This window comes from Numenius arquata, chromosome 24, assembly GCF_964106895.1.
Source record: "Numenius arquata chromosome 24, bNumArq3.hap1.1, whole genome shotgun sequence".
Classification (NCBI taxonomy): Eukaryota; Metazoa; Chordata; class Aves; order Charadriiformes; family Scolopacidae; genus Numenius; species Numenius arquata.
The window spans coordinates 4948317-4975920 of NC_133599.1; the positions used below are offsets into that span (position 1 = coordinate 4948317).

A 27604-nucleotide genomic window follows, 5' to 3' on the forward strand; every position below is an offset into this window, starting at 1 on the left:
GCCTGTCCCCGCGGCGGGGAGGCGTTAACGGTGTGACGTCAGGAGAGACGCGCCACTGGGGGGGGGGGAGGCTGCGGGTTAGGGGGGACCCCACCGACACAGTGTATTCTATTGCTATTCTATAGAGATAATACAGTATAATGCATTATATAGAACATTATAATATAATGTGTTATGGCTAATGGATTATAATATTGAAAATACAATAGATAATGTATTATAGATAATGTATTATAGTATAGAAAATATAATAGATAATGTATTATAGATAACGTATTATAGAAAAAATAATATCGATAATGTATTATAGAAAACATAATATAGATAATGTATTATAGAAAATACAATATAGATAACGTATTATGGATAATGTATTATAATATATAAAACATAATATAGAAAATACAATATAGGTAATGTATTATAATGTATTATGAATAATGTATTATAATATAGAAAATATAGAAAATATAGATAATGTATTATATAAAATATATAAAATACAATATAGATAGTGTAGTATAAATAATGTATTATATAAAATACAATATAGATAATGTATTATAGATAATGTATTATAATGTATTATGTATAAGGTATTATAATATAGAAAATATAATATAGATAATGTATTATAATATAGAAAATACAATATAGATAATGTATTATAATGTATTATGGATAATGTATTATAATATATAAAACATAATATATAAAATACAATATAGATAATGTATTATAGATAATGCATTATAATGTATTATGTATAAGGTATTATAATATAGAAAATATAGAAAATATAGATAATGTATTATAATATAGAAAATATATAAAATATAATATAGATAGTGTAGTATAGATAATGTATTATATAAAATACAATATAGATAATGTATTATGGATAAGGTATTATGATATAGAAAATATAATCTATAAAATACAATATAGAGAATGTATTCTCATCTATAAAATACAATATAGAGAATGTACTCTAACCCGTAACACCACACAGTGGGCAGCCGGGCTCAGCCCCAGCCAGCATGGGTTTACGAGAGGCAGGTCCTGCCGGACCAGCCCCATCTCCTCCTGTGACAAGAGGAGCCGATTACCGGAGGAGGGAAAGGCCGTGGATATTTTCTACCTGGACTTTCAGAAAGCATTCGGCGCTGCTCCTCGTAAAATTCCAGTGGAAAAAACCGGCTGCACACGGCCTGGGCGAGCGCACCATCTGCTGGATCAAGCGCCGGCTGGATGGACGGTCCCAAATCGGTGGTCAATGGAGTTAAATCCAGCTGGCGGCCGGTCACAAGTGGTGTCCCCCAGGGCTCAGTGTTGGGACCATTTCTGTTTAACATCTTCATTGACGATCTTGATAACGACACAGAGCGCATCATCTGTAAGTTCGCAGATGGCACCAAGTTAAGCGGGAGTGTTGATCTGCGTGAGGACAGGGAGGCTCTACAGAGAGACCTAGACAGGTTGGGTGGATGGGCCAACATTTATGGTATGAACTTCAACAAGACCAAGTGCCGGGTCCTGCACTTGGGCCACACCAACCCCACGCGTCGGTACAGGCTGGGGGAAGTGTGGCTGGAGCTGCCTGGTGGAAAAGGACTTGGGGGTTCTAATTGACAAGCGGCTGAATATGAGCCGGCAGTGTGCCCAGGTGGCCAAGAAAGCCAACGGCATCCTGGCTTGTATTAGAAATAGCGTGACCAGCAGAAGTAGGGAGGTGATTGTCTCCCTGTACTCAGCACCGGTGAGGCCACACCTGGAGTATTGTGTCCACTTTTGGGCACCTCAATCCAAGAGAGATATCGAGGTGCTGGAGCGGGTGCAGAGGAGGGCAACGAAACTGGTGAAGGGCCTGGAGAATAAATCGTACGAAGAACGATTGAGGGAGCTGGGACTGTTTAGTTTGAGGAAGAGGAGACTGAGGGGTGACCTCATCACTCTCTACAACTACTTGAAAGGACATCATAGAGAGGTTGGTGCCGGTCTCTTCTCACAAGCAAATAGCGATAGAACAAGAGGGAATGGCTTCAAGCGGCAACAGGGTAGGTTTGGACTGGACATTAGGAAGAAGTTCTTCACAGTGAGAGTGACCAGACACTGGAATGGGCTGCCCAGGGAGGTGGTTGAGTCACCATCCTTGGGTGAGTTTAAGAGTCGCTTAAATGTGGTGTTGGGGGATATGGTGTAGGGGAGAACTTTGTAGAGTAGGGTAGATGGTTGGACTTGATGATCCCAAGGGTCTTTTCCAACCTAGATGATTCTATGATTCTATAATGATATATGTCCTAACACATTATATATAGTATTATAATGTTACACATCGTGTATTGTAATGTTATCTATAACATATTATAATATATAATTATATATAATAACAGCAGGTATTGTATGTATACGCCATATATTCTAATACACTATACATACTATAATCGTATATATAATATAGTAGCATATGATCCACTGTGATGTAATAATAATATAATACGACCTGATAAATATTTATTCAGGAATTACCGTTAAAAAAACCCCCAGCTTTTCCAGAATTGGGCCGTTGAGGCCCCAAACCAAAAAACTCTTTGTTTTCCTCCTAAAAACCCCCTCCCCGCTCTGTGACACCCCTTCTCTCTCCTGCTCTGTGTCCGGTGTCCCTCCAGGATTCTCGCCCCGCTCTGCCCCGGAGCCAGCAGAAGAGTCACGGCCACCACCGGCCACCAGAGCGGGAGCCGCGTCCACTCCGGGTTGGATTTTTATCTGTTTTCTCTCATTTTGGAGCATAGCCTGCAGGAGCCCCGGGAGCTCACCCGCTGCGTGGAATTAGAGGACACGGATCCCAAAGGACGCGCGTGATCATCACAGATGGTGACAAGCGTCTATAGAATCAGAGAAGGACCATTCGTGCGCCCGGGGAGGTTCAGGATAGAGATCAGGAACAATCTCTTCACCCAAAGGGTTGTCAAGCCTTGGAACAGGTTGCCCAGGGACGTGGTGGAGCCACCATCCCTGGAGGTATCTAACAGCCCCGGGGACGTGGTGCTGAGGGACATGGGTCGGTGGTGGTTTGGACAGCATTGGGTTGATGGTTGGACTCGACGATCCTAAAGGTGCCTTCCAACCCAAACGATTCCATGAGTCTATAATTTGGGATAGAAAAGCGCAGTCTGGGGTAGCCCCCTCAAAGGGTGGCCGTGCCAGGCCTGAGCCAACACCCACCCGTCCTTCCACAGCCACCCTGGCACTCGTTTTTAAAGCAGAATAAGCACCCCCCAAGCGTGCCCACACCTAACTGGTTTATCTGGTCCTTCCTCATAGCTTCCTGGGCAGTGTGACGCACCACAGTGTGCTGGCCCAAGAACTGCTTCTGCCATGCTCCTCACTGCTCCCCAGGTCCCTCAGCTGCTCGATGTCTTCTGCGGCCATTTGTGCCCCACAGTAATAATATGTTAATAAAACTACAACAGGGTTGGGGGTGGTCAGTGGTTGCCCAGAGAAGTTGTGGCTGCCTCATCCCTGGAGGGGTTCAAGGCCAGGTTGGAGGGGGCTTGGAGCAACCTGGTGTGGTGGGAGGTGTCCCTGCCCAGGGCAGGGGGTGGCACTGGGTGGGCTTTAAGGTCCTTTCCAACCCAAACTGTTCCATGATTATCAGATGTTGCCCAGGAAAGCTGGGGAGGGACTCTGGATCAGGGAGGGGAGCCATAGGAGGAGGGGGAAGGGTTTGACACTGGAAGAGGGGAGATGGAGATGAGATGTGGGGAAGAAATTCTTTGCTGTGAGGGTGGTGAGAGCCTGGCCCAGGTTGCCCAGAGAAGCTGTGGCTGCCCCATCCCTGGAGGGGTTCAAGGCCAGGTTGGAGGGGGCTTGGAGCAACCTGGTGTGGTGGGAGGTGTCCCTGCCCAGGGCAGGGGGTGGCACTGGGGGTGGGCTTTAAAGTCCCTTCCAACCCAAACCATTCCATGATTCTATACACACTTCGCACCATCTGCGATGATAACGTCTGTCCTTTGGGATGTGTCCTCTAATTCCAAGGAGTGGGAGAGCTGCTCGGATGCTGCATGCCCAGCCAGGAGAACATGGTGGCATCCGTCACACCAGGTTGGAAGGACATCAAACAGCTTCTGCATGCACAAAACAACTGTTGTTACAATTAGGTCAGGTGAGAACCTCAAGGTGCCTCCAAACACGTGATGGCGGCCAGGCCTTTGAACTCTGACTTCTGCGGCTTCTCAGAGGTGCAGGTGGAGTCCTTGGCCGTAACGTACGGGCTTTGTCACTTCCCAGCCTGTGTCCGGGGATTTGTGCTCAGCAAAAGGCAGGAGCCCGGTGCGCTTATGTGGGAACGGAGTTACAGCACCACGGAGCTATAAGGGAAAAAGATCAGGATTGTCTGGGCTTCCTCTCGGCAAGATACTTGTTTGGCAGCACGAATCCCCCTCCTTGGGACGCTGACGTTCTGACGTCTGAGCTGTCCCCTGGTGCTCAGCCCTGCGGAGCCAGGGGGGGGAAGGAAAGATTCAGAACTTTGCAGAACAAGCCAAAAAAATAACCTCTTAAATTTGCAATGGAGACTTCCGATGGTGCCAACAGCCTGGAATGTCATTTCAGCTTCAATCCCGGCTGCCGTAGGAGAGCCAACAACAGAATCTGGAAATGAGGGCTACGCTTTTCAGGGGGGTTGTGTGACTCTGTTTTGAACAGGGCTGAGAGCAGCTTGGCGTGAAGCCACCGTCCAAAACAATGCAGGGAAGCGTATGCGGTTTGGGAATTACTCAACACCATTGGAGCCTTTCAGTTTTTCCTGTCTTTCAATCCAAAAAGGTATGAGGGTTCCAGGACTCCGTTCCCTCCACAATAAGCAACTCTACACTGCAGAGTTTGCTAAAATCCCTTAGCGTTGCACTTTACACGTGCAATACTGTGGCTTCCTCCTAGAAACTGATAGGAATCATTAATAATTTAAATGAAAAAAATAATAAAAATATTATAAGAACTCACTGGGATACTTTCCAGATAGTTTAATATTAATATTCCTATTAGTTGTTGTATCCTTGTGAAAATTTACCAGCCAGGAGCAGCGGAATTCAGGAGCCACCTTGCTGTTACTGCAGGAACCACACAATGCCCAGCAGCAAAAGTTAAGAGCTGTTCACACGTTAGACGGATTTAGCCCAGAGCACAGGATCTGGACACAAAGGAACCATCCTTTAAACCCAAGTTTTGCCCTAAAATAGGGTCTGAGTGGTGGATATACACAGTGCCGGGCACCCATCTAAAATGAGTTCCCCTGCAGCTTTTCACACGGCAATTTATGCCATGGCCCATAGAATCACAGAATCACAGAATGATACGGGGTTGGAAGGGATCTCTGGAGATCATCTAGTCCAACCCCCTGCCAGAGCAGGTCCACCCAGAGCAGGTCCCACAGGAACGTGTCCAGGCGGGGTTCTGAACGTCTCCAGAGACAAAGACTCCACCACCTCTCTGGGCAGCCTCTTCCAGGGCTCTGCCACCCTCAAAGTGAAGAAGTTCCTCCTCATGTTTAGGTGGAACTCCTTATGTTCAAGTTTGTGCCCGTTCCCTCTTGTCCTGTCACTGGGCACCACTGAAAAAAGACTGGCCCCATCCTCCTGACACCCACCCTTTAAGTATTTATAGGTGTTGATCAGATCCCCCCTCAGCCTTCTCTTCTCCAGACTATAGAGACCCAAGTCCCTCAGCCTTTCCTCATAAGAGAGATGCTCCAAACGAGGGCACAGTGTTTGATGTGTGTTCCCAGTACAGTTCAACGCTTCTGCTTTGAGCGGGATCCCAGCTCATGCCCCTGTTCTGATACCCCTGCATCACACTCCATGGCTCATCTACAGAAAATATAACTAAGGTGATTTTGTTCCCCAAATGCCAACTATATCTCAGTCCACAATTTTCCTGGCTCTTCAGAACAAAGTGAATACATTCCTCCATTCTTCCCTATTTCAGTAAAGGACTACAAAACCGTGACAAAAAAATATTATATTTTTTACTGGGATTTAGTTCTGGTGGGTTAGAAAGGGACTGAGGCAGAAATAGTGGATGGACACCGGGTTACGTTAGTGCAGACAATATCAACTTTGGCAAAGTGCTGAAGAGTTAACAATAAAATGTTTTCTTTGAAGATTCGCATCATTCTAAATACATCTGAAAAAACTGCCTGCATGTAACCTGTTGAAATAGGGCAGATTAATTTTACTTACTACCAAGCAATAAATATCTGAGAAGTGCTAGATTAGGACATTTAAACCGAAATTTAAAGAATTTCAGAAAACAAGCGCAAATCATTTGCTAGAATTAGCTACAAAAGTAGGAATTATACATCAAAATTTCTCTGCTTTCAGCATTGCTCGGCAGCACATCTATTTGAAAATGCTTGAAAGCAGTAACATAAATGTTGCTTTTTGTTTAAAACAACAGAATTACTGGAGGTGTTTGTCAGGCTCTCTATTTTAAGAACTCTGGAACAGAAAAAATAAAATGAAATAGAGGATTGAAGGCTGGTAAGAAACACCAGAACCGTTGCTTAACTGTACCTTTTTCCTCTCTACTGAAATCCCAGTTCCCCAAGACCAGTAATTCAGGGATTGTTGGTGTATTTCCACCTCTTCCCCCAGCTCGGGTCCTGGAAATCCGATTGGAGGGGTGGGGACTCATACTGCTGGAGAGAGCTTGGCTCCGCTTCCCTCTGGGTTGAGCTTGAGATATCCGATATTAGCTCTTTGGGCAGAAGTTTGCTGTCAGAGCTCTTTGAAGAGGAAAAACTTCTATTCTTCTTCAAACTTTTTTCCTGAAATGTACACAAACATCCCCGTCAGCCGAGGGTGGCCAACCTCTTGAGCTGGTCAAGCACGGTTCCCCATGCCAAGGCAACATCCCGTCAGCAGTGAGGGCCACGCTGGCGTGGGAGCACGGGGTAGTTCAAGTCCCCAGCTGCCGAGGACACAAGCCAGCACCAGCAGGGACTGCTGAAGGTGACACCCCTGAGCTGCCGGGTGTCCTTCTGCACCCCCAGACCAGCCTCAAAGCAGGCTCCTGGGGAACCACTGTCACCTCCTGCCTGGTGGCACCTCCCCACCACGTCCGTTAAAGGGACATCGGTGAATATTTACTGTCACCTTCCCTCTTTGGAGTTTTTTCTATGGGGGAGAGAGTCCGGAAGGTCAATATCCTTCCATCAGCCTATTCTGTACGATGCCAAGATAAGAGAATTAAACAAGTTATTCCATGAACAGCAGAACCCAAGAACCCCATTTTCCTGCAGATTTGGATAGATTTTTAACTTCATCCTCACCTCCTTCAGCTGTAGGACCCCAGCCTGACGGTTTGCACGGGATGATTAGCCAAGGTTGGGTCCTTTCCCAAGGTGGGGCAATTACTGGAATCTTCTACTCAGAACAAGGGCTTTTCCTGGAATTTGCAGCCGTCTGCCCTATTCAAACTTGGCTGAGCCAGCCAGCCAGCTTAAAAATTATTGCAGAGTACTGACAGCATGTGCATAAAGTTCAGCTCTTTAGGAAATCAAGCAAGCGCTGTCCTTCGCTTCCCCCCGCCAGCCCCAAGGGAGCTGGCGCAGTAACCTCTGGAAATATAAAACTTGGAGCTTTTGCTCTGCCCTGGCAGGGTCTTTGCACTGTCCGAGGAATGGAAACAATTTAAAATGCAACAAAGTCATTCCCCACCACAAAACTCAGCGGGAATCCTTTCCAGGCTGCACACAAAGATGCCTTTCCCCAAACAAGAACGCAGGGATCAAGGAAATAAATTGGATTGTCTGTCCATTGCAAAAAGGCAAGTACCTGTGAAAAACCGGAGAATTCAAAAGAGCATCCACTCTGCCCCATTTCCTCAGCCACGCGACAAGGTCTAAGTTACTGAGAGGATAATTTAACAATATGAAGGCTTAAATGTTAAGCTAAATACTCTACCTTCTGCTGGTCAGCTGGTGGTTCCTCAGCAAACTCTTGCGCAGCAGGTTCTAGCCCATCTGGCCTTTGATGCGTGTCCAAAGCAGCCAGCACAGCGTCGTGAAGAGTCAGAAAGAACCTTTCTTTGGTGATGCAGCCATCAAAGAAATCATTCTTCTCAAAGTCTGCCATCACAGAGGCTACGGAAAACAGGGGGAAGTGAATCAAGCAGCACGGCTGAAATAATTCACCTAAGTTTAAAACTTATCCTTGGAGATAAAGTCAACATTAGGAGACAAATACTATACTCACAGTGACAACCAGCTAGAAGGACTGTAATGCCAATATTGTGGAACATATGGATGATCTGTGGAAAGAATTCCATCAGGCATTAGAGCAATTCTGTGTTATACAAGTGCCCCAGAAGGTAAAACATAAACAGGGAAATAAAACCTCCCTTGTAGTGTTTTATCTCTGAAGAAAACCTTTATTCTGGTATCTCAAATCCTAGTTTTGAGTTCAGCACTAAGGAGCCAAATTGTCCAAGATGGTAATGAATATTGAGTCCAGAAGAAGGGCGGGTGACAGCCAGACCCCCCCAGTTCCCTACGCACCACACAGTGATACTGCTTCACTTCAACACAACGTTCTCACAGGAGCAGTTGTCTCAATTTTCATGTCCAACATTTTGAGATGTATCAACTTAGTGTGAAAGGAATCAGATTTTAGAGGGGACAGATTCTCACCATTTTCTCAATGCCTGACCTTTTGTAATTAAAAGACCTCAAAGTAGTTGTTTTTGGTTTTTTTTTTTAAAGGCAATGAAATCATTATTTCAGAGAATCACAGAATTTCAGAATATGGGGCTGGAAGGAATCTGGAAAGACTTTGACTTTACCCCCCTTTCGCATTAAATGGGTGGTAAATAAGGATTTTAGGGACATCAGCTCAGTCCACAATTATTCCCAATAGGTGTTAATCCAACTTGTTATTACACAAAAATCTTTTGAAGTTGTGCTGCAGAGTTTGAGAGAGCTGACTAAGAATCCATCTGGAGCTGGATCTTTCTGAGAAGCACAGCTACATGGAATTTATTTTTGCTAAATATATATCTCCATTGGCTTGGATCCCCACTCAAAGACTTAAAAGTTCAAGACATACTTCAAAGAAAAGGCTAATTAGGCAGTCAGCAAAAATAACAAAATAACAGCTAGTAGTTTTATATCTGACACTTCAAAAAAAAAGAGCTTTTTCTTTTAGTTGTCCAGCTAGAGGAAAAAATAAACAGCCAAAATGGGAAAAACCAAAGTAGACATTTTTATAAATGTGTTTTTAGTTTATGTCACTCCAGAACTGGTCGCAGCGGAGGAGAGGTTTTTGCATGTCCTTTGTATGGAAACCGGGGCTTTTATTTTTTTATTTTTAAGTGGTTTTATGGGTATTTATTCATTTCTGAAACTTGATAGCTAAAGGTCAATGGGAAGACGTGCGGATAGTTACGTAGCAGGGCATTTTAGACTAAGGAGAAACATAAGACGTTGGGTTAACTTCAGGTTCCTCATTTACGTGCAGTTGGGTTCTTACCTGTCGCAGTAACTCGGAACTTATCAAATCCACAAACTGCACCATGCTGAAGTCTAAAATGATGGTGTGAACTGTACACGGCCAATACACCCGCTGTTCTTCCTGATCTAACCTCACTGAGGAATTATCGATGGCAGACACTGATGAAAGGCAAGCTCTTCTCCCTTCATCCTCCTTTTTTTCGGTCGGAAGTCCTGTGTTAAAGCCTGAGGATGCATCATCCGCTCCCATCAAGAATATCTGCGAGCTGAGTCTGTCTCCATACTTTGACCAATGGACCAAATTAACCAAAGATGATGAGGATTCAGTGTCTGTGTGGCGTAGCTTCACCAGTTTCTCTGTATATGGCACCTAAGATGGAAAATAGAGAGTACACATGGGGTTGAAAGAATTGGGCCCAGGAGGTGGAAAATTTTTGGCTGCAAGTAAGGGAGTACTGTAAATCATAGAATCACAGAATGGTTTGGGTTGGAAGGGACCTTAAAGCCCACCTAGTGCCACCCCCTGCCCTGGGCAGGGACACCTCCCACCACACCAGGTTGCTCCAAGCCCCCTCCAACCTGGCCTTGAACCCCTCCAGGGATGGGGCAGCCACAGCTTCTCTGGGCAACCTGGGCCAGGCTCTCACCACCCTCACACCAAAGAATTTCCTCCTGAGATCTCATCTCAATCTCCCCTCTTTCAGTGTCAAACCCTTCCCCCTCCTCCTATGGCTCCCCTCCCTGATCCAGAGTCCCTCCCCAGCTTTCCTGGACCCCGTTTAGGGACTGGAAGGGGCTGGAAGGTCTCCCCGGAGCCTTCTCTTCTCCAGGCTGAACCCCCCCAACTCTCTCAGCCTGTCTTCATTCTCTCATGGTAAAAAACACACATGAAATAACATTAAATATAGCACAAAGCCACAAGAGGATGCAAAGTAGCAGGCTGGCAAGGCTCAGATGTGGTTAAACAGAGAGCCTTCAGCCACCAAATAGTGCAGTGGGACCTCCCTCCTCCACACCACGATACGGCCCCTGATACTGGAATCTGACTTGTTACTTCTGCCTTTCAGAAAAGAAAAGAAGAAAAAAGATTGCCCATGGCCATTGCCTGTCGGAGCAACAATAAGCAACTTTCTGGCTGAGCTCTGCAGACCTTTGATCTGCTCTCGTGTGTGGCAGCTGGTCACAGAATGGACCGATTTAATCAATTTTTCTCTCTTAACAGCTACAAAGGTGTTTTTTCATTTTTGTAACACAAGAAAGTAAAAGCCCCTCTCTGCATTTTCGTACTGTAGAAGATGATGTTAAATTATCTAAAGCATCTCGGTGCCACACGTTTTCCAAAGCAGTATCTTTCAACTTTCTCAGAAAATGGGTTTTACAAATCACATATAACTGCTTGAAAAATAGCTTCTGAAGATATGAAATTCCTTTCTTATATTGTCTAAGGCAACTCAGAAAATTCAGATAAAGAGGGATATGAGCGACACTGAAAGATGCACAGCAGCCAGTTGTAGTAAAAGTAAGAAATCCACTAATCACAATAATTGTAGCTGCCTTTGAGGTATTTTGCACTTGGCAGTATTGGCAGCGGAACAAATTCCTCCTAAGCAAGGGAATTCTCTCACTTCTATAGGGAAAAAGAAGAAAATCCCTACGGAAGCACCTGACAAAATTAATCCTTTCAGCTGAGGAGAAGATATGTTGAATATTTCAGTTGCCAGTTAATTCATCCAGTAAACTGAGCTACTATTGCTCTATCACATAAAGTACGAGTAAGGAAATACAGCGGTAATGTTTGCTTATTTTTATATAGCAAATATATATATGCTTTATATAAACATTTACAGCCTTTTCATTACTGGCAAGTAAAGAACATTGTCCTCAGTAACATAAAACCAGGCACCTCAAACAAACAGACTAGATAAATATACTTTAAAGCTGACCCTAAGTGGTGGTGGAGTTGGATGACAGACACAAGAGCATTTAAGATCGTTTCTTTCCGCTGCAGTGTCAGACGGACCAATTAAAGCCCACATTTCACTTTCATCTAGAGGCACTGCTTTCACGTCCATCTGAAAAAGAAAGGCAGTTTTATTAGAGTTTGTATCTCCCTAATGCAGGCTCATAGAAACTTCCGCTGACTGGAAAAGTAGCATTTACCTTGTGGAACAAATAGGTTTTGAAGTGATTCATGTTTGCGAAAGAGATGGAAGAACAGCACTGGAAGATTTTGATACCTTCAATCTCCCTTGCCTGTAAAGCAGAAGTTGGATCTGTGAGAATTGTTCCCAGCAGGAGCTGTTTTTCCCCTCCTGACTGTCTGTGAGGTCCTACCCTAAGGACAGCGTTTGTCTGGTCCCGTTGCTGACTACGCGACATACTGGTAGCGCCAGAATTACCGAATTACCACAAACTAATCTGCTCCTCTTGCAATTAAAAACATACCTCCAGCACATAAATCACGTATGACAGGTGGCTGTTCTAATATAAAACAACCCAAATTATTTTTAATGCTCAAACATACACTCTACCCTTGTCTTCCAAACCTTGTCTTTATATTATTCCATTTTTTGCCAGTCCCCTAGCACAGCACTGGGAACGCACCCATGGGCACAGGGTGCTCCTCTCTGCTCCTGCATCGCCCGACTCTGCACGGTGCAGGTCTTGAAAATAACATCTTAAAAAGGCCCATGTCCCACCTATTATCAAATGAATCAAATGAACTGAGCCTGAATGGTCACCCCCAGGCATTAAAGGGAGGAAGCTGGATCACAGAGAGAGATGGAACATTTGTTTTTTGTTTGCTCTTACGGCTCTGTAGACGGATAAACTTCTATAAATATTCGTGTTTGGAATCTGTCCCAGCACCACCATCTTCATTCTGAAACAAGATGTTTATTAGATTTTCACAGAGAGCAGAGAAAAACCATCTGTTCCCAAAGACTTGATCTCCATTTCTCTCCTCTTCACTGGAAATACCAACTGTAACTTAGAGGGTGTGAGTACAAAAAGTTACTCCCTCATAATTAGGGTTCTTTGAGTAGGGGAGCAATACACGAACACAGCCTTCAGCTGGTGTCCTCAAGGATGGATAATGTCTCATTTTTAGCTCTGGAACACTTGGATTATTACTATTATGCTGGGTAGCATGATCCCTCTCTGCCTCCCCAAAGATACATCTACACAGACAGGTAGAGGCAGCTAAAACTCGTGCTTGGAGCTGGGTTTTGCCTTGAAGGAGAATATTTTGCTTTGGGAACCGTGCTTTGCTAATGGTGCCATGTGGTTTTGGGGCAGGTTCCGGTCAATTCAGGACACAGGTGGAATAAACACATGGCTGGTTGGCTGAACGGGAAGGCAGTGGGCCCTGACGTATGGAAAACTGTTGTCAAGACGCTCTTCAATCTCTTTGCAGATAACTTCCCATGCTTTTTTGAGTGTTGTGGGCATAGTGCTCTCACTGGTAGGAAACTGATAAGCGGTTATGTACCCTGAAGGGAGGATGGACAACAGGGACACTCAACTGAACAGTGGCTGCAGAAACACCCTTTCACAATGCTCATTAAATCCATGCCAAACCCAAGATCTTAATTCTGAGCAGAGGCAAAACAGTGAGTTTCAGACAGCAACTGAAATTCTTCCTGAATTCCACTCTGGGTCAGCTCACAAACAGCTTGGTATTTGCAGGAACTGAGTTATTTCCTACTTCTTTCCATGTTATTCCAGAGGCTTCAGTCTACTTAGTCAAGCACCTCCCTATCATGGTAAATCTCATGAGGTGTGGCTTGGATTTATAACTGATTTTCCTGTTTGGATTAGCAGCCACTACACTGAGTAATGTGTGCCTGACGTAACCTCCCGCCCCTGCCACCAACGGAGGTTACGGAGAAGATAAAGCAACTTGGTAAATGGCAGTGAAGATTGAGGAATGTATATGAAATGAAGTCACAACATCTGATTTTATCCCTCTAAAACTGTGTAGACAGATCACCTCTCCTGGGTGATGCTTACACGACAATAAAGAGTCTTCAATAGAGCTAGAGCTGCAGGAGGGACCGATCCAGAGCCCCTAAACTCGACGGGATTATTGGTCTGGGATAGCATTAGAGAGACTCCAGGGTGACCCGATCGAAGTGCTTACAAACATGAAACAGCTTTTTCATTATCACACGTAGAAGTATCTCTAAATCATCAACTTTAAGAAAAACTAGTATTTTGTTTTCAAAGTTACAGGTACCTGTGTGACCTAACGGTGATTATCAAGAAGGTAAATCCCATGGCGATCTCTAAACCGGTATCAAGACCAAAGCAAAGCACTGCAGCGAAAGTTACAAGCCAAATAGCCTTGGAACAAGAGACAGAGAGAACATGAGCAGGAAAAAGATGCAAAATGACCTCAAACTCAGCCCCAGCATTTGCATATTGCAGGCAAAAAACAAGGCTAGAAATGGTAATACATGAAAAGCTTTGTTGGCTCATCTAGACCAGCCCAGTCCTGGAAGTAGCTGCAAACAAGAATCACAAATTTCAGTTCAAATCTCCAGGCTTTTTAACAGGGCTTCAATTATTAGCAAAGCCCACATCATATTCAGGATCTTTCTCTTTATGAGAAGTCCTGCACAAGAACTGACATGAGAATGTGGCCCCGGCTGGCAGCCAGACAATCTCTTTCTTAGGGGATCTGGGAAGCACCAACAATAATCAGTTCTCCCTGTACAGAATTAATTGCAAATTGATGTGTAGAGATTTCAATACGCTTCTTTCAGCGGCTGTTTCAAAGGATTCCCTTTTCTAAGGGAATGCCCACGGCTTTGCCTTGCCCTCCCAAAACATCCATTTCTCCCTTTAAGGCACAGTCCAAATCCTTGGTGGCTTGTTTCATCACTTACGAAATGATACTTATCCCGTCTCCACAGGATGGGGACATCCAGAAGTTTTTCAAGAAAAGGGAGCATGTTAAATACCACAATAGCAGCCAGTATATCCTGTGGAAATCAGAAAAATAGCATGTATTATCTTGCTATTTTTGTTTGTAACCACAAACATGCTAAGGAACAGATATCCACGACAGACAAACCGTTTGAACTTAAAATATTACAATAGCTTTATTTCCATAAATTTTATAGCTTCATATAACAGTTCTCTGATCTTCAAACCAACATGAAACTGGCTTATAATTTCTTGTTTGATTTCACAACGGCTCCTGCCAATACAACTGGACTCCCTCTTGCAACGCTGTGTGTAGTTTCCATTACTCCCTAGTGCTCCGCGGAGAATCCCTGTGGCTCCTGCAGCACTGGGAGAAATCCCACCAACATCTACAGAATTAAGAGTTGCCGCTTCAAAGAATGGTTTCAATTAGCACCGGGAGTTCATTGTCTGATTTAGGAGATTGTCTGACACCACTTTTTGAAAATGGCCTTTCTTAGCGACGAAAAGGAAACCGAAGGGAAGTAGGTGGTTAAATTCTGTTTTGTGAGCTAGTTTGGGGAAAGGGATTAATTCTCCCAGCTTACAAAGAGGAAGTAATGCTCTGTCAGTGGTTCCCTAAGAAAACTTAAGAGAAAAAAAAAAGAAAGTCTAAATAAAACTTTAAGAGAAAAGTGGAAAATTGAGTACTCTGAATAACCTACAATAATAAAACGTTTAGAGGTGTACTGGCAATGCAAAATCCAAACAAGGCAGGTTAGGAGTCCATATGGTTTTAAAATAAACCTCAAAGACCAAGCTAGAATCAGAGACATTAAGCCCAAATTTCCATTTCCAAGATTTTATTTATCTCTTCACTCTAAAGAATCTGAAGGACCCATTTTGGAGCTCCTTACACCGATGCAAAAAAGGAACTCATCAATTTGTTTTACAGGTGTGCAAAAGCTTGGAAGACGTGAGACCCCAAAGTGAAATACAATATTTAAGTTATAGAGGTTGGCAGTGACATTTCAGTCCAGTTTTAGGCAAGGAATTTTAGCTTGTACTGATCAGTGAGAGCTGGGAGAGAGATGTAGTATTTATTACCTAATACGTGAGGTATAAATAGAATAAATATTGCATCATTCAGATACCTGCTGAAATTTAGGAGCTTAAAGTCATTATTTAGCTTTGGTCCATCCCTGAGAACAATTAACTTTTGAGCTTGATATAATCCCTAACTGTCCCACAAAAATCTTCATTTTATGCTTAGAAATTTTTCATTTTATGCTTAGAAAGTCAGTCGACTGCTGCCATAGCTGTTTCAGGTTCACTTACGTTAGGTATCACCTGGAAAAAGTATCCCAGTTTCAGTGCAATCACCAGCATCACAGATGCTCCAATCGCTGCTGCCAACTGAAGAGAAATACTTTATTAGAGAACATTATTATGTACTTCATTAGAGACAGAACCATTTCCTCACTTGTCCTCCCTAAACAAGCCCATGTAACACCACCCACTGGGAAAAATAACCAGGGCACAATTAAGAAAGGCCACAGGATGCTGCAACGCACGGTACAGATTCTCAAATACTTGCTGAAAGAGTTTTCTGCAGATATAAATTTGACCGAAATGGACTATTCTTAGGCACACCAGAACCATGCAGGATTTCAGTTTGATAATTTCACCTGAGTAATAAGATACTTCTCTTTCAAGTCAGATGTTGGAATAAACTCCTTATTAAAGAAAATTACTTCTGCGATGCAGTGAAGAATGTACAGACATTCAGTTAAGAGGTATGATAAAAACATTATTACATGTTGTTATTACATATAACACCCTCTTTCCCCCCAAAAGAAAAAAGATCACAAAGTCAAGGAGAATCATAGAATCATAGAATTGTGTGGGTTGGAAGGGACCTTTAAGATCGAGTCCAACCATCAACCTAACTCTGATACAAACCATCACTAAACCATGTCTCTAAGCTCTATGTCAACCCATCTTTTAAATACCTCCAGGGATGGTGCCTCCACCACTTCCCTGGGCAGCCCATTCCAATGTGCAATAACTCTTTCCATGTAAAAATTTTTCCTAATATCCAATCTGAACCTCCCCTGGTGCAACTTGAGGCCACCTCCTCTTGTCCCATCGCCTGTTCCTTGGGAGACGAGACCGACTCCCCCCTGGCTACACCCTCCTTTCAGGGAGTTGTAGAGAGCGAGAAGGTCTCCCCTCAGCCTCCTTTTCTCCAGGCTGATCACCCCCAGCTCCCTCAGCCGCTCCTCATAAGACTTTGGAGTATAAGTACTCAAAACTTAGGAAGAAGTGGCAGAAGAACATACATGAACAATTTTCCATTTGGCTTTTGGGGTATATTCACTAAAATACAGTTTTAAACTGCATGGACCGTATCCTATTCTCCCCACAGGATCCTGGCTGCCTTCATGGCACATCATGTGCTGTGAATATCATGTAAATATAGTACATAATATAACACACACAGAGGGGGTATCTGAATTCATGTCGCATGAGTATGTAACTTTATACCTCACAAACTGTTTAGATTAAATGTCAGCCTATACTCAGTACACAGTGATTTTAGATGGAGTTTGGAAGCTTAACAAATCCAGCCCAGCTCACCTGTGTTCTCCCCCCTGTCTTCTCTTGAATGACAGTTCCAGAAATAGCACAGCTGACAACAAAGCTTTTGAAAAATGAGCTGAAAATATTGCATAGCCCCACTGCTACTAGCTCCTGTAAAACAGAAACAGAAGGAAGCAGAGAAAACCCCAAATGCATGACTTACCTTCACAGAAGTAGCTTATCAGGAATTCCTTTCCTTTTGCTCATGCTTGCTGGTTGGTCATCGGTGTTGCCAAGCTCAGGAAACCTTCTAGAAGGCAAGGTCTCCCACGGTTAAATGAGTTCTCTTAAAAGGCATACGTTTTTCCCAGCTGAGGATCTCCTGGACCCAAAAATTCAGTTTCATCTTTCAAAGAAATCTACTTAGAACCCTAAAGCACTGACTTTCAATCTAACATGTGGCAAATTTCAGTCTGCAACCACAGTACACCTGGACACAAGCTGAGTGGAAAAGCCATTCCCTTTATATCCATCCCCAGAGGCTTTGAGAAGTCAGGGCAGCTTCCTTACTGGCTTAGCTCCATTGTATTAAAGATCCAAAGCCATCACAACAAGCTAAACATGGAGTAGTGCAAAATGCCTAAAGCTTCCTAACTCCAGCCCACTGGAAACCAACACAGTTTTAGCTGAAAAGCCTCTCAGTCACTCTGGGCAGAGAATCCATACGCCGGGATGGCAGCCACATACAGAGAACTACAGCTGCTCTGGCCACTTACAATTTCAGCTATTAATTTATCACACTTTTATAGTCTCGTGGATTCATGACAGCACCGGTCCTCAGGGAAAAGCTGCAGCGCTGTGTGTGTGTGAGGTTCAGCCCCAACACTGAGAATATTCAAAGAATATTCTCTTGGTCAAAGGCGGTCACGTTTTGGCCTTCACATTATTGGCCTCTAACATCCCCTTTGCATAAGGAAAAGTAACGAGTTCCTACAAAACCATCATCTGGGATATTCACTCCGTCTTTGCATTTCCACCACTGTCAAGGAGCTCATGCCTTTGCAAGTGGAGCTGAGTTTGCTTCTCAGCCTGGGAGGTACCCACAGCTTTGCTCTCACCTGATTGCTGGCAATGCTGTAGTTGTGGAGTGAAGCATACTTCTCCCCAACAAAAACAAGAAGGAAATAGCTTACGACAGCAAGGGAGAAGGCATGCTGTATGATCTTGCTCAGGTTTGATAAATCTGGCAGCATAGGAGGCAGAAACCTACAGGATCAGAGAAGAGATAAGTTTAGAGCCGTTCTGAGCTCCGTCCACAGTAACTCCAAACTCAGGACGATCATCAGAGGCATGCAGCACCTCATAGGAGATGCTCTCAAACCGTGAGAATTCCACCTCACCAAAAAAAGCAAATTCCTTTCTCTTTTTACTAATAAAACCTGAATCTGATAAAACCATAGTTTGAATTCTGCATATGGAGAATGGGATTGTTCAGCCTGGAGAAAAGGAGGCTGAGGGGGGACCTTATTGCTCTCTACAACTCCCTGAAAGGAGGGTGTAGCCAGGGGGGTCGGTCTCATCTCCCAAGTCACAGGAGACGGGACTAGAGGAAATGGCCTCAAGTTGTGCCAGGGGAGGTTCAGGTTGGATATTAGGAAGAATTTTTACACTGAAAAGGTTATCAAGCCTTGGAACGGGCTGCCCAGGGAAGTGGCTGAGGCACCATCCCTGGACGTGTTCAAAAGACGGGTTGACATGGTGCTGGGGGACATGGTTTAGTGATGTGTTTTTCGGTTTTTGTCTTTGTCAGAGTTAGGTTGATGGTTGGACTAGATGATCTTGAAGGTCCCTTCCAACCTAGATGTTTCTATGATTCTATGATTCTATGCTTGGAAATTATGATGTAATTAAAATTCCTCAAGAGTTAGTCCGATAGCTGCACTGCCCAATAAAAGTCAGCCCATGTTATGTTTCAAGAACAGGCTGAAACAGCTCTTTTATATCTCAGAAGTACAACCTCACAAACAGCATAGATTACTAACCTCTGTGGAATCATACCGACCACAGCGCTACTAGATTCAGCGTGAAGACGAATGCAATTAGAAAGAACGGTGGCTGCGATAATCTGGGGAAAAAAATCGAGAAGCAACACTAGCGATTATGTTGCTTTTGCTCCTGAAACTGTGCACAATCCAGCTAAAGATAGTTCATCTTGTAGGAGTAGCTAAAGGACTGAAGCACAGATTCAGCGTGTAAATATAACAGCATCTTGAAGTAATACGTGAAATGTTTTTTTGAAATAAAGTATATCATACTCTCTGTTAGTTCAATCATGACAACGGCAATTTGAAGACCACTTACCAAGAGAAGTTCCGTAGGAAATGCAATAGGATAATGTTTATAAGTTATCCTGAAAGATTTACTGACGCGAAGCACAGCCATGCCAAGCAAAAATAGCAATATGCTGGTGGCATTAGCCTTTGGGAGAGCCAGAAAGTAATGAAATAGGTTCTGAAAAAGAATCATCATAGAGAGGATCAGAGGCAGATACTACAAGTATTTCTATATTCCAGGAGACTGACATCGGTCGCTCTGACACTCGAACAAAACCCTTCTGCTACGGTGGTAACTTCAATTAGAAGAGAGAAACTGAGAAGAGAAGAAGGAGGGAATGAGAAGAAGAGAAAAAGACCATTTAAAAATCTCTATCCTCTATTGGTATCTGCAGAGAAAACACTGTCACAAATAGCCCAGATCTAGTACCGTCCTTCTCTCTTCTTCACTACCATTTTCTCAAGTTCTCTATTGATGTTACCAAAATAAATTAGGATGAACTAGCTTTGACTTGTCTTTAGCTCAGAGTCTGCCACTTCTTTGTCAGGTATGATAAAGATACTGAGTGCCCAATGGCTTCCCCGTGATGATCTAGTGAGGAAAAAAGTACCTTTCCCTCTAACCTTTGCCCTACTACAATTACAAACGTGCTGAAAATCTATTCCAGAGCTACAGAAGTAATTAAAAATACGCACACAGTCTTTTGTTCTTGCATGTCGCACAATAAGCTCCATCCACTCTTCAAGACAACAGGAAGGTAAAGTGAACCACAGCTAAGACTTGCACAAATATCCCTTAGCAACTGACTTAAACTGAAATTGCTTCAGTTTCTGAAGCTGTTTTTTTCCTTTTCCCTCCGTGAAGTAGGCATTTTTTTGAGTAATAATGAATTTACTCACATTAAAAATGCCCAGGGGACCCTTGTGGAAGTCTACCATGATGTCAAAGATAAAGGTGAACTGCGATACGATGACATGCAACGCGGCGGCAGTGAGGTAAGCATCGATGAGAGTCTTTGGCACGTACGTTGTTGCAAAGCCCAGGCAAAAGCAGCCCAGCAGCAACTGTATGGGACAGACAAGAAGTGAGACGTGATATAATTATCAATGTCTAACCTCGCCCTTCTCGTTTCCGTATTTGAAGAGCGTGACTCTTCACTGCCATACATGACAGGTAGTTATTTGAACATGCTATTTTCATTATGCACAATTAAGTAAGACACTGCCAAACCAAACCAGAAGCACTTTACATCGAGTGTGTGCAGTTATTGCAGGACTACTAAGGGTCAACACATTGCAGAAGAGATACATACAGAGGGTCAACATAAAAGATAACTATTTACTTCACACATATTAATCATGGCCACATGATTCTTAACCTGTCATATCTTTTTCAGACAGTACGAGAGGACGAGACAGACATTCATAGAATCATAGATTCATAGAATTGTCTGGGTTGGAAGGGACCATCAACCTAACTCTGATAAAAACCATCACTAAACCATGTCTCTAAGCACTATGTCAACCCCTCTTTTAAATACCTCCAGGGATGGTGCCTCAACCCCTTCCCTGGGCAGCCCATTCCAATGAGCAATAACTCTTTCCGTGTAAAAATTTTTTCCTAATATCCAACCTGAACCTCCCCTGGCACAACTTGAGGCCATTTCCTCTTGTCCCATCGCCTGTGTCTTGGGAGAAGAGACCGAACCCCCCAGCTACACCCTCCTTTCAGGGAGTTGTAGAGAGTGAGAAGGTCTCACCTCAGCCTCCTTTTCTCCAGGCTGATCACCCCCAGCTCCCTCAGCCGCTCCTCACAAGTTCTCCAGCCCCTTCTCATTGTGCTCCAGACCCCTCACCAGCTCCATTGCCCTTCTCTGGACCTGCTCCAGGCCCTCAATGTCTTTTTTGTGGTAAGAGGCCCAAAACTAGACACAGCACTCGAGGTGGGGCCTCACCAGTGCCGAGTACAGGGGGACGATCACCTCCCGAGTCCTCCTCACCACACTGTTCCTGATACAGGCCAGGATGCTGTTGGCTGCCTTGGCCACCTGGGCACACTGCTGGCTCATGTTCAGCCAACAGTCGACCAACACCCCCAGGTCCTTTTCCGCCAGGCAGCTCCAGCCACTCTGCCCCAAGCCTGTAGTGCTGCATGGGGTTGGTGTGACCCAAGCGCAGGACCCAGCACTTGGCCTTGTTGAACCTCATCCCATTGGCCTCGGCCCATCCATCCAGCCTGTCCAGATCCCTCTGTAGAGCCTTTCTACTCTCAAGCAGGTCGTGTCATGTCCCACTTTGCCCAAAATATGTATTAAAATGTGCTGAGCTTACGTTTTGCTGTTAGAATATACACGCAGCACCAATTCTTACATTAGCATGAGGATGCACATAAGGAGATATGATTAAGGATATACAATAGATTCATCTTCTACCTGAATGATGCCAGTCAAAAATGTTACTGATGCAGTAAGTGTCAAGGCCTCCATGTAATTTTTCATAAAGGTAGGGTCTGAGAAATTGTTGGGTGAACCACTAGAGGACAATGTTTGGGTGAAATTAGGAGGCTTCGCAATGTTTGCCGCCACCATGTTGAGGATGCTGAACGAGCCTGGAACCGACAGAACAGAGAACAGAAAATGGAACTGCCTGAGACGTTGCAACAAAGACTTAATCTTAAAATCCCGCATCCATCTCTTCCCTCCATCGCCCGTCTGTGCAGTATGAGACAGTCAATTTTCATTCATATAGATACATATAATCCACTTATATAATCAATTTTTACTGTTTGTGAGTAAGTACCTATAGTTTCCAAAGTCCTCTCTGAAAATTTCAGATTCCTGCCATTTTACGAGTAAAGTCTTTGGTTGCTCAGATGCACAACAAAAAGTTTGAAATGTAAAACACAAATTAATTACTTACAATGAGATACCAGAAGGGTATCTCTTTCAGAGAAAGAACTGCCACTTTAGCTAAGAGGCCAGAGCTCCACATACCCACTCACTGGGATAACGTGGAAGTCCTTCTCAGAGGTAAACAGCATTTTAATAATCTGGCTTCTGAACAAATTAAGAATGTAAACCCATCAACAGATCAGCCATGGCAAGAAAATACACGGAGAAGACCATGGAGAAGACCAGGAGCCACATCATGATTCACAGTAACATCCTGGGGCTAAATGGGAAGCAGCTCACATTGGTCCTTCACGTAGCAGACACCTCCATGAGACTCCAGCCGTCTCCTGTGAACCAGTGTCCATCACAGCTCACGTTCTTGGGGGCACAAAGGACCCCACATCTGAAACTTGACTGACTTGGTGAAATTCTCACCACAGAGAAGTGGAACAACAATGAATCGAGAATCTGGGGGTCTGGATTCTCACCTAAATAACACCTGCCTGTTAGATGAAATAGATTAGGACATCTCGCCAGGTTTTTGAAAGAGCATCGAACATAATCTCTAAGTCCCAAAGAAACATTTCAAAATACAAAATAAATCTCACCAATTGAGATATGATGCGAAGTCCCAAATATAACGTACGTCAGCGAGCAGCAGAACGTAGAAAGGAAGCCATTGATATTTGGCAGAGGTAACCTGGTCAGCCAAACTCCTAAAAGTGCTGGAAAGGAAAAATCTGTTTCTAAAGTCAAGCAAATTGGGAAAGCTCTCTATCTTTGGTTACTATTTTTAAGTAAAAATTTGCTGATGAAAACCTGCTAACCCTTATGAAAATCCCATTATGTTTATTCACAGAATCACCAGACACAGGTAGCACCAGTGCTGGTTTGGCTTACGTTACCTGCTACTCTCTAGTTTGGGTTTAAACATGCCAAATCAGAGAGCAAGATGGCCATTCCACTTCCACAGCCCGGTTTTTAGGGAATTCGGGACCTGATGAAGCCAGGCCAGTTAGCAACAAAAGCCAATGTTGTTTTACAACACGGGCCCTTGCTAATCAGAAATTAGACAAAGAACCAGAACCTCTTCCGTTAGGCCACCATTTTAAAGATCATGTTATTTTGTTTGCCATATAGGAAAATGCTGCTATTAGTTTATATTTTGAGTAGTGTCCTGGCCTTGAAATTAACCATGTAATGTCTGATTATAGAAAAGAAGTTCTCCCACAAATATGCAAATAAATAGGTTAATGATTTAAGGAACTTCTAAGGAACATCACATAACCTGATGACATTAGAATCATAGAACGGTTTGGGTTGGAAAGGACCTTAAACCCCATCCAGTGCCACCCCCTGCCCTGGGCAGGGACACCTCCCACCACACCAGGTTGCTCCAAGCCCCCTCCAACCTGGCCTTGAACCCCTCCAGGGATGGGGCAGCCACAGCTTCTCTGGGCAACCACTGACCACCCCCTACCCTGTCGTAGTTTTATTAGCATATAATTACTCTGGGGCACAAATGGCTGCAGAAGACATCGAGAAGCTGAAGAGACAGACTATGAAAAGCATGACATACAATAAGAAGCTGGAGTGTTTTTTTTTCTCTCTGCCTACCTTGAGGAATCTGAAACACCCCAACACTTAGGCCTGCGTGTAGATCCCCCAAAATCCATTCTCTGAACCGATATGAAAACAGCCAGTTCAGGATAGGGAACATCTTGAGTGTGATCTTTCTGAACCTTCTCCAGGAGAAGCTGAAAAGAACCAGACAAGCTCATCTATACTCAATGTCTTTTACAACCTCCATCTCTGCAGGGCTTTTGCGTGGCCTCCTGCCCTGGTGGCAGAGAAGCCACGCTGCCATGGGCAGCTCTCTGCAGCCACCGTGTACGCTGAACCCACGCAGGTCCCGCAGATCCGGCTGGAACGTAACGCGGATCTTACGCAGGCACCTCCAAGACTTCGCATTCCATTCAGATGAATCACAAATACTCCCTGTGCCATTCATAGGATAGGCCCTTCCCAGAGCGACAAATGCATCAATTACTCGACCTCGTTAACACCACAGAAAAATAGGAGATGGTATTTTGATTCCTCCTATTCTAATCGAGAATTAAAACATACCAACACTACATCTGGGGGAGAAAAACAGGCAAACCACCGATATCCCACCTCCCCAAAAGCAGTCAAATGTTTCCTTATTTAACGTTTACATTATTTAATAAGGGGATGGAAGCAGGACTTGACCTACATGATTTATTTTGCGTATACATTTTTGAATCATAATTTCCAGTAGGTAAACTCTGACTAACCCCACAGCCCTCTGCTCCTTCTTCCCCATTTTAATCCCCTGGCAATGTTGGTGATTTTCTACTTATAAACCAAATATAAGTGATGTAGTGTCTGCCCAAGGCTTCTGGCAGCCTCAAACGGTGCCTGTGGGAACTGCCCCCCGTTACCCATTATAGAGCTGAGCCCCTTTCCATCACTGTATTGTCCAAGGTGACTACGCACTGGGCAGACAACTGGATACAAAATGGAGAACAGAGAAAACACATGAGATGGGGAAGTGGAAAAGAAACAGGGAAAAAAGTATGAGGAAGCAAGGCAGACGCGGTTCTTAAACGATGAGCTGGGGGAGAGAATAAAGAGATTTTCTCATTAAGCATCAAGTGCAATGATAAAGTTTCCAGTAATATTAGCTATGACTTTAGAGCAAAATTCTCCATTTGATCTCTGGGCAAGACTTATTTCATTGCATTAGGTGTCTCTGGGTGGACAGACTGTTAACTTCACATCACATGTCATAATTATAAAAAATTCAACCCTTTCCATCAAGTAATTTTGTTTCCCTGACTCCAGAACTTCATCTAATCTCCTTCTTTCATAGATTTTAAAAAATATATAAAAAGACAGTGCTGGCACAGGCGGCTATTGCACAATCTAAAGGATCTCACTATTGCAGAAATGAATCTTGATGACAAGTCTTTGCGGTGAATGAAAACTAGAAAACACAACAGCAACTACGGCTCCATTTGCCTTCACTTATCACCAGGAAATGACTTTCCAGCAGCGTAAGGTAGACGTGACCCATGGTTTCAGGCTGCAGTCCCACACACAGCTGAGCTGAGCTAAGAGGCAGTTACACAGAAAGAGAGAGATCTGGCTCCCCTGTTTTCCTGTCCCTGCGTGGTCCTGTCCCTCTGGCAGCAGCGAGCTGGTGGATCAGCTCACCACACCTTGTGGAACCTCACCCAGAGCTAGACTCGAGTCTCAAGTCCTGCCATGGTCTCCAAACAAGTTTTAAGTTTCAGTATACGTTGAGTGTACATGCTGAAACAAAGCCCAGGTAAATGATGAATCAGAGATTTTGTATTTACTTTCTTAGGAGGACTTTGCAGAGTAGACACAGCCATAGCCAATGACAGTCCACTCCACATCCAAAAAGAGATTTGGAAAGAAAACTGAGAGTATTCACAGTCAAACAAAACTAAAAGGGAAGCTGATGAACGGGTTTCCTATTTTTTATTATATTTGCCTTGCTGGAAGAACACCAGGAATTCTCCTATGCAGCCAACAAAGACTGCCTTCTGGTGAGCCTGTGGCCTGCAGGGCTCCTCTGGCAGAAGAGACGCTTCTACTCTCAATATAATGCCCAAAAGAGAATTTTGGCAGATGGGAAAATGAGGCCATGGAAGCATTAATGCTTTATCAGTACCCTAACTCCCCCGTTCTCCTCAAAGAACACAGGAACATAGCTCCAAAAAGCAGTTCAGTCAATCACAGTCATACCATTATGCAACTTTCCCTGTCCCCAGCTAAGAGGGAACAGAAAAAGGCTCTTGAAATGTAAGAAATAAAAGTATCAAAAGGCACAAATCAGAAAAAAAAATCCCACAAATGAAAGCTTGTGTCTGACAGCTGGGCTGAGGGAAGCACTGGAGGGAAATACAACTATTGGCAGTTTCTCTTTACGGTGCATGTATCCCTCACTCTATCACAGTCCTGAAGGGAGCAGACACTTTTCCAGATTGCAGATAGAAACCCTGGTAGGGCAGTGCTGAGCTCATCTCACACACTTTGAGCGCAAGTTCCTGTAACTCGGGGTTCTGCTTTGGTTATCAATCAGCGCAGTCCAGCATTTTAATTACCAGCTGTGAAAAAGTCAGCACCTTTTTTACACTTGGGCTTGAAGAGCCTCCTTAATTTCTTTATACCTGATTAAGTTCCTGGCATAGAACTCACCTGCAGTGCAGCCGTCTGTTCTCTCGAGAGATTTGCAGCACTCCACCAAAGGTGGAAGACACTTTTCTTTCAAAGCGTGCCTGGAAGTGCTCCTCCGTCTGCATTTTTCTTTGGACCCTGCAAGCACCAACAATATTGTTATCAAGTGTCATATTTTCCTTGTGATGGCAGTCAAGTCAAAACCAGCAGAACAGCAAATGCTGGAGAGCACAGTGAACGCTCCTCTTTCTTGGCAGCGACATTGGAAGAAAGAAGCAGGGTCATTGACTGAAGTATCTACTAACACTGAAATAAAACGTAGGAGACGTGATCAGTCCATCCAAACATAAGTCCTTTGAAGCCGGAAGTTACAGCAGGGATGAGCAAGGCTCTGGAGACTGGAATCCATAAAGGACATGCTGTTCTTAGGATCAGACAAATGGCCAAATCAGTTGTAGGAACACCAGGTCCTTCTGGAACTTGCCTTGTTCCTACCCTGGAGGAAAAATGTGCCTGAATCCTGCTTTGTGATCCCAAAAGCAGGCCCGTGTTTAGGGAGCTAAATACAATCCCTCTCCATAAACCTACCACAGCTGAGGAAATGGTTTGAATTTTCCTTGTTTCCAGTCCCGGAGGAAAAAGGATTAGTCTGAATCATAGAGAGAGCAGCTAAATCTGAGGCTGTAAAAATGCCACAACTTGCTCTATAAAATGGGTACCTGACACCATTCAGGTTTTTAAATCTCCCAAACATCTGACTCCCATTCCTTAGAATTTTAGTATCTGGAAGGAGACCCTTATTCCATCACTATCACTCAGAGTAGGTAAGATGTGAGCTCCCAAAGTGAATATTGACCAAGTAAAGGTCCAGTGCAAGAGTGGATCTAAGTCAAAGTTCTCATACCAACAGCTGAGGCAGAAAAAAAAAATCAAATCCAGAGCTACCAAGTGAAAGTACATACATGAAGGGTGGTGACATTTAGCGTATTTTTTTGGCTATGAGCAGAAGAAAAGAAGAAGAAATATAAAAAGGCTGTGAGTGAGCAGTTAAGTGTCTATTCAGGATGCAGTCTAAGTTTAAAGTATCAAAACCTGCAATAAAATTCATTCAGATTTTAGTTTTCTCCTCGTATTTCATGTCCTGAACCCCCAGG

The 27604-nt window shown here is 43.9% G+C and overlaps 1 protein-coding gene across 1 annotated transcript; it reads right to left on the minus strand.

The window, feature by feature from the left end:
* Positions 1–6616: 6616 nt before the first annotated feature.
* On the minus strand, positions 6617–26575 carry SLC26A8 (solute carrier family 26 member 8). Its single transcript, XM_074163448.1, has 19 exons — positions 26472–26575; positions 23841–23980; positions 22832–22948; positions 21765–21940; positions 20233–20397; positions 19361–19510; positions 19042–19124; positions 18118–18265; positions 17057–17170; positions 15755–15832; positions 14398–14493; positions 13746–13852; positions 12320–12389; positions 11669–11761; positions 11452–11580; positions 9528–9878; positions 8256–8310; positions 7965–8143; positions 6617–6826 (listed from the first exon to the last, which is right to left on the minus strand). The coding sequence occupies exons 1-19, from the start codon at positions 26573–26575 to the stop codon at positions 6617–6619; spliced, it is 2565 nt and encodes an 854-aa protein (XP_074019549.1).
* Positions 26576–27604: the final 1029 nt, after the last annotated feature.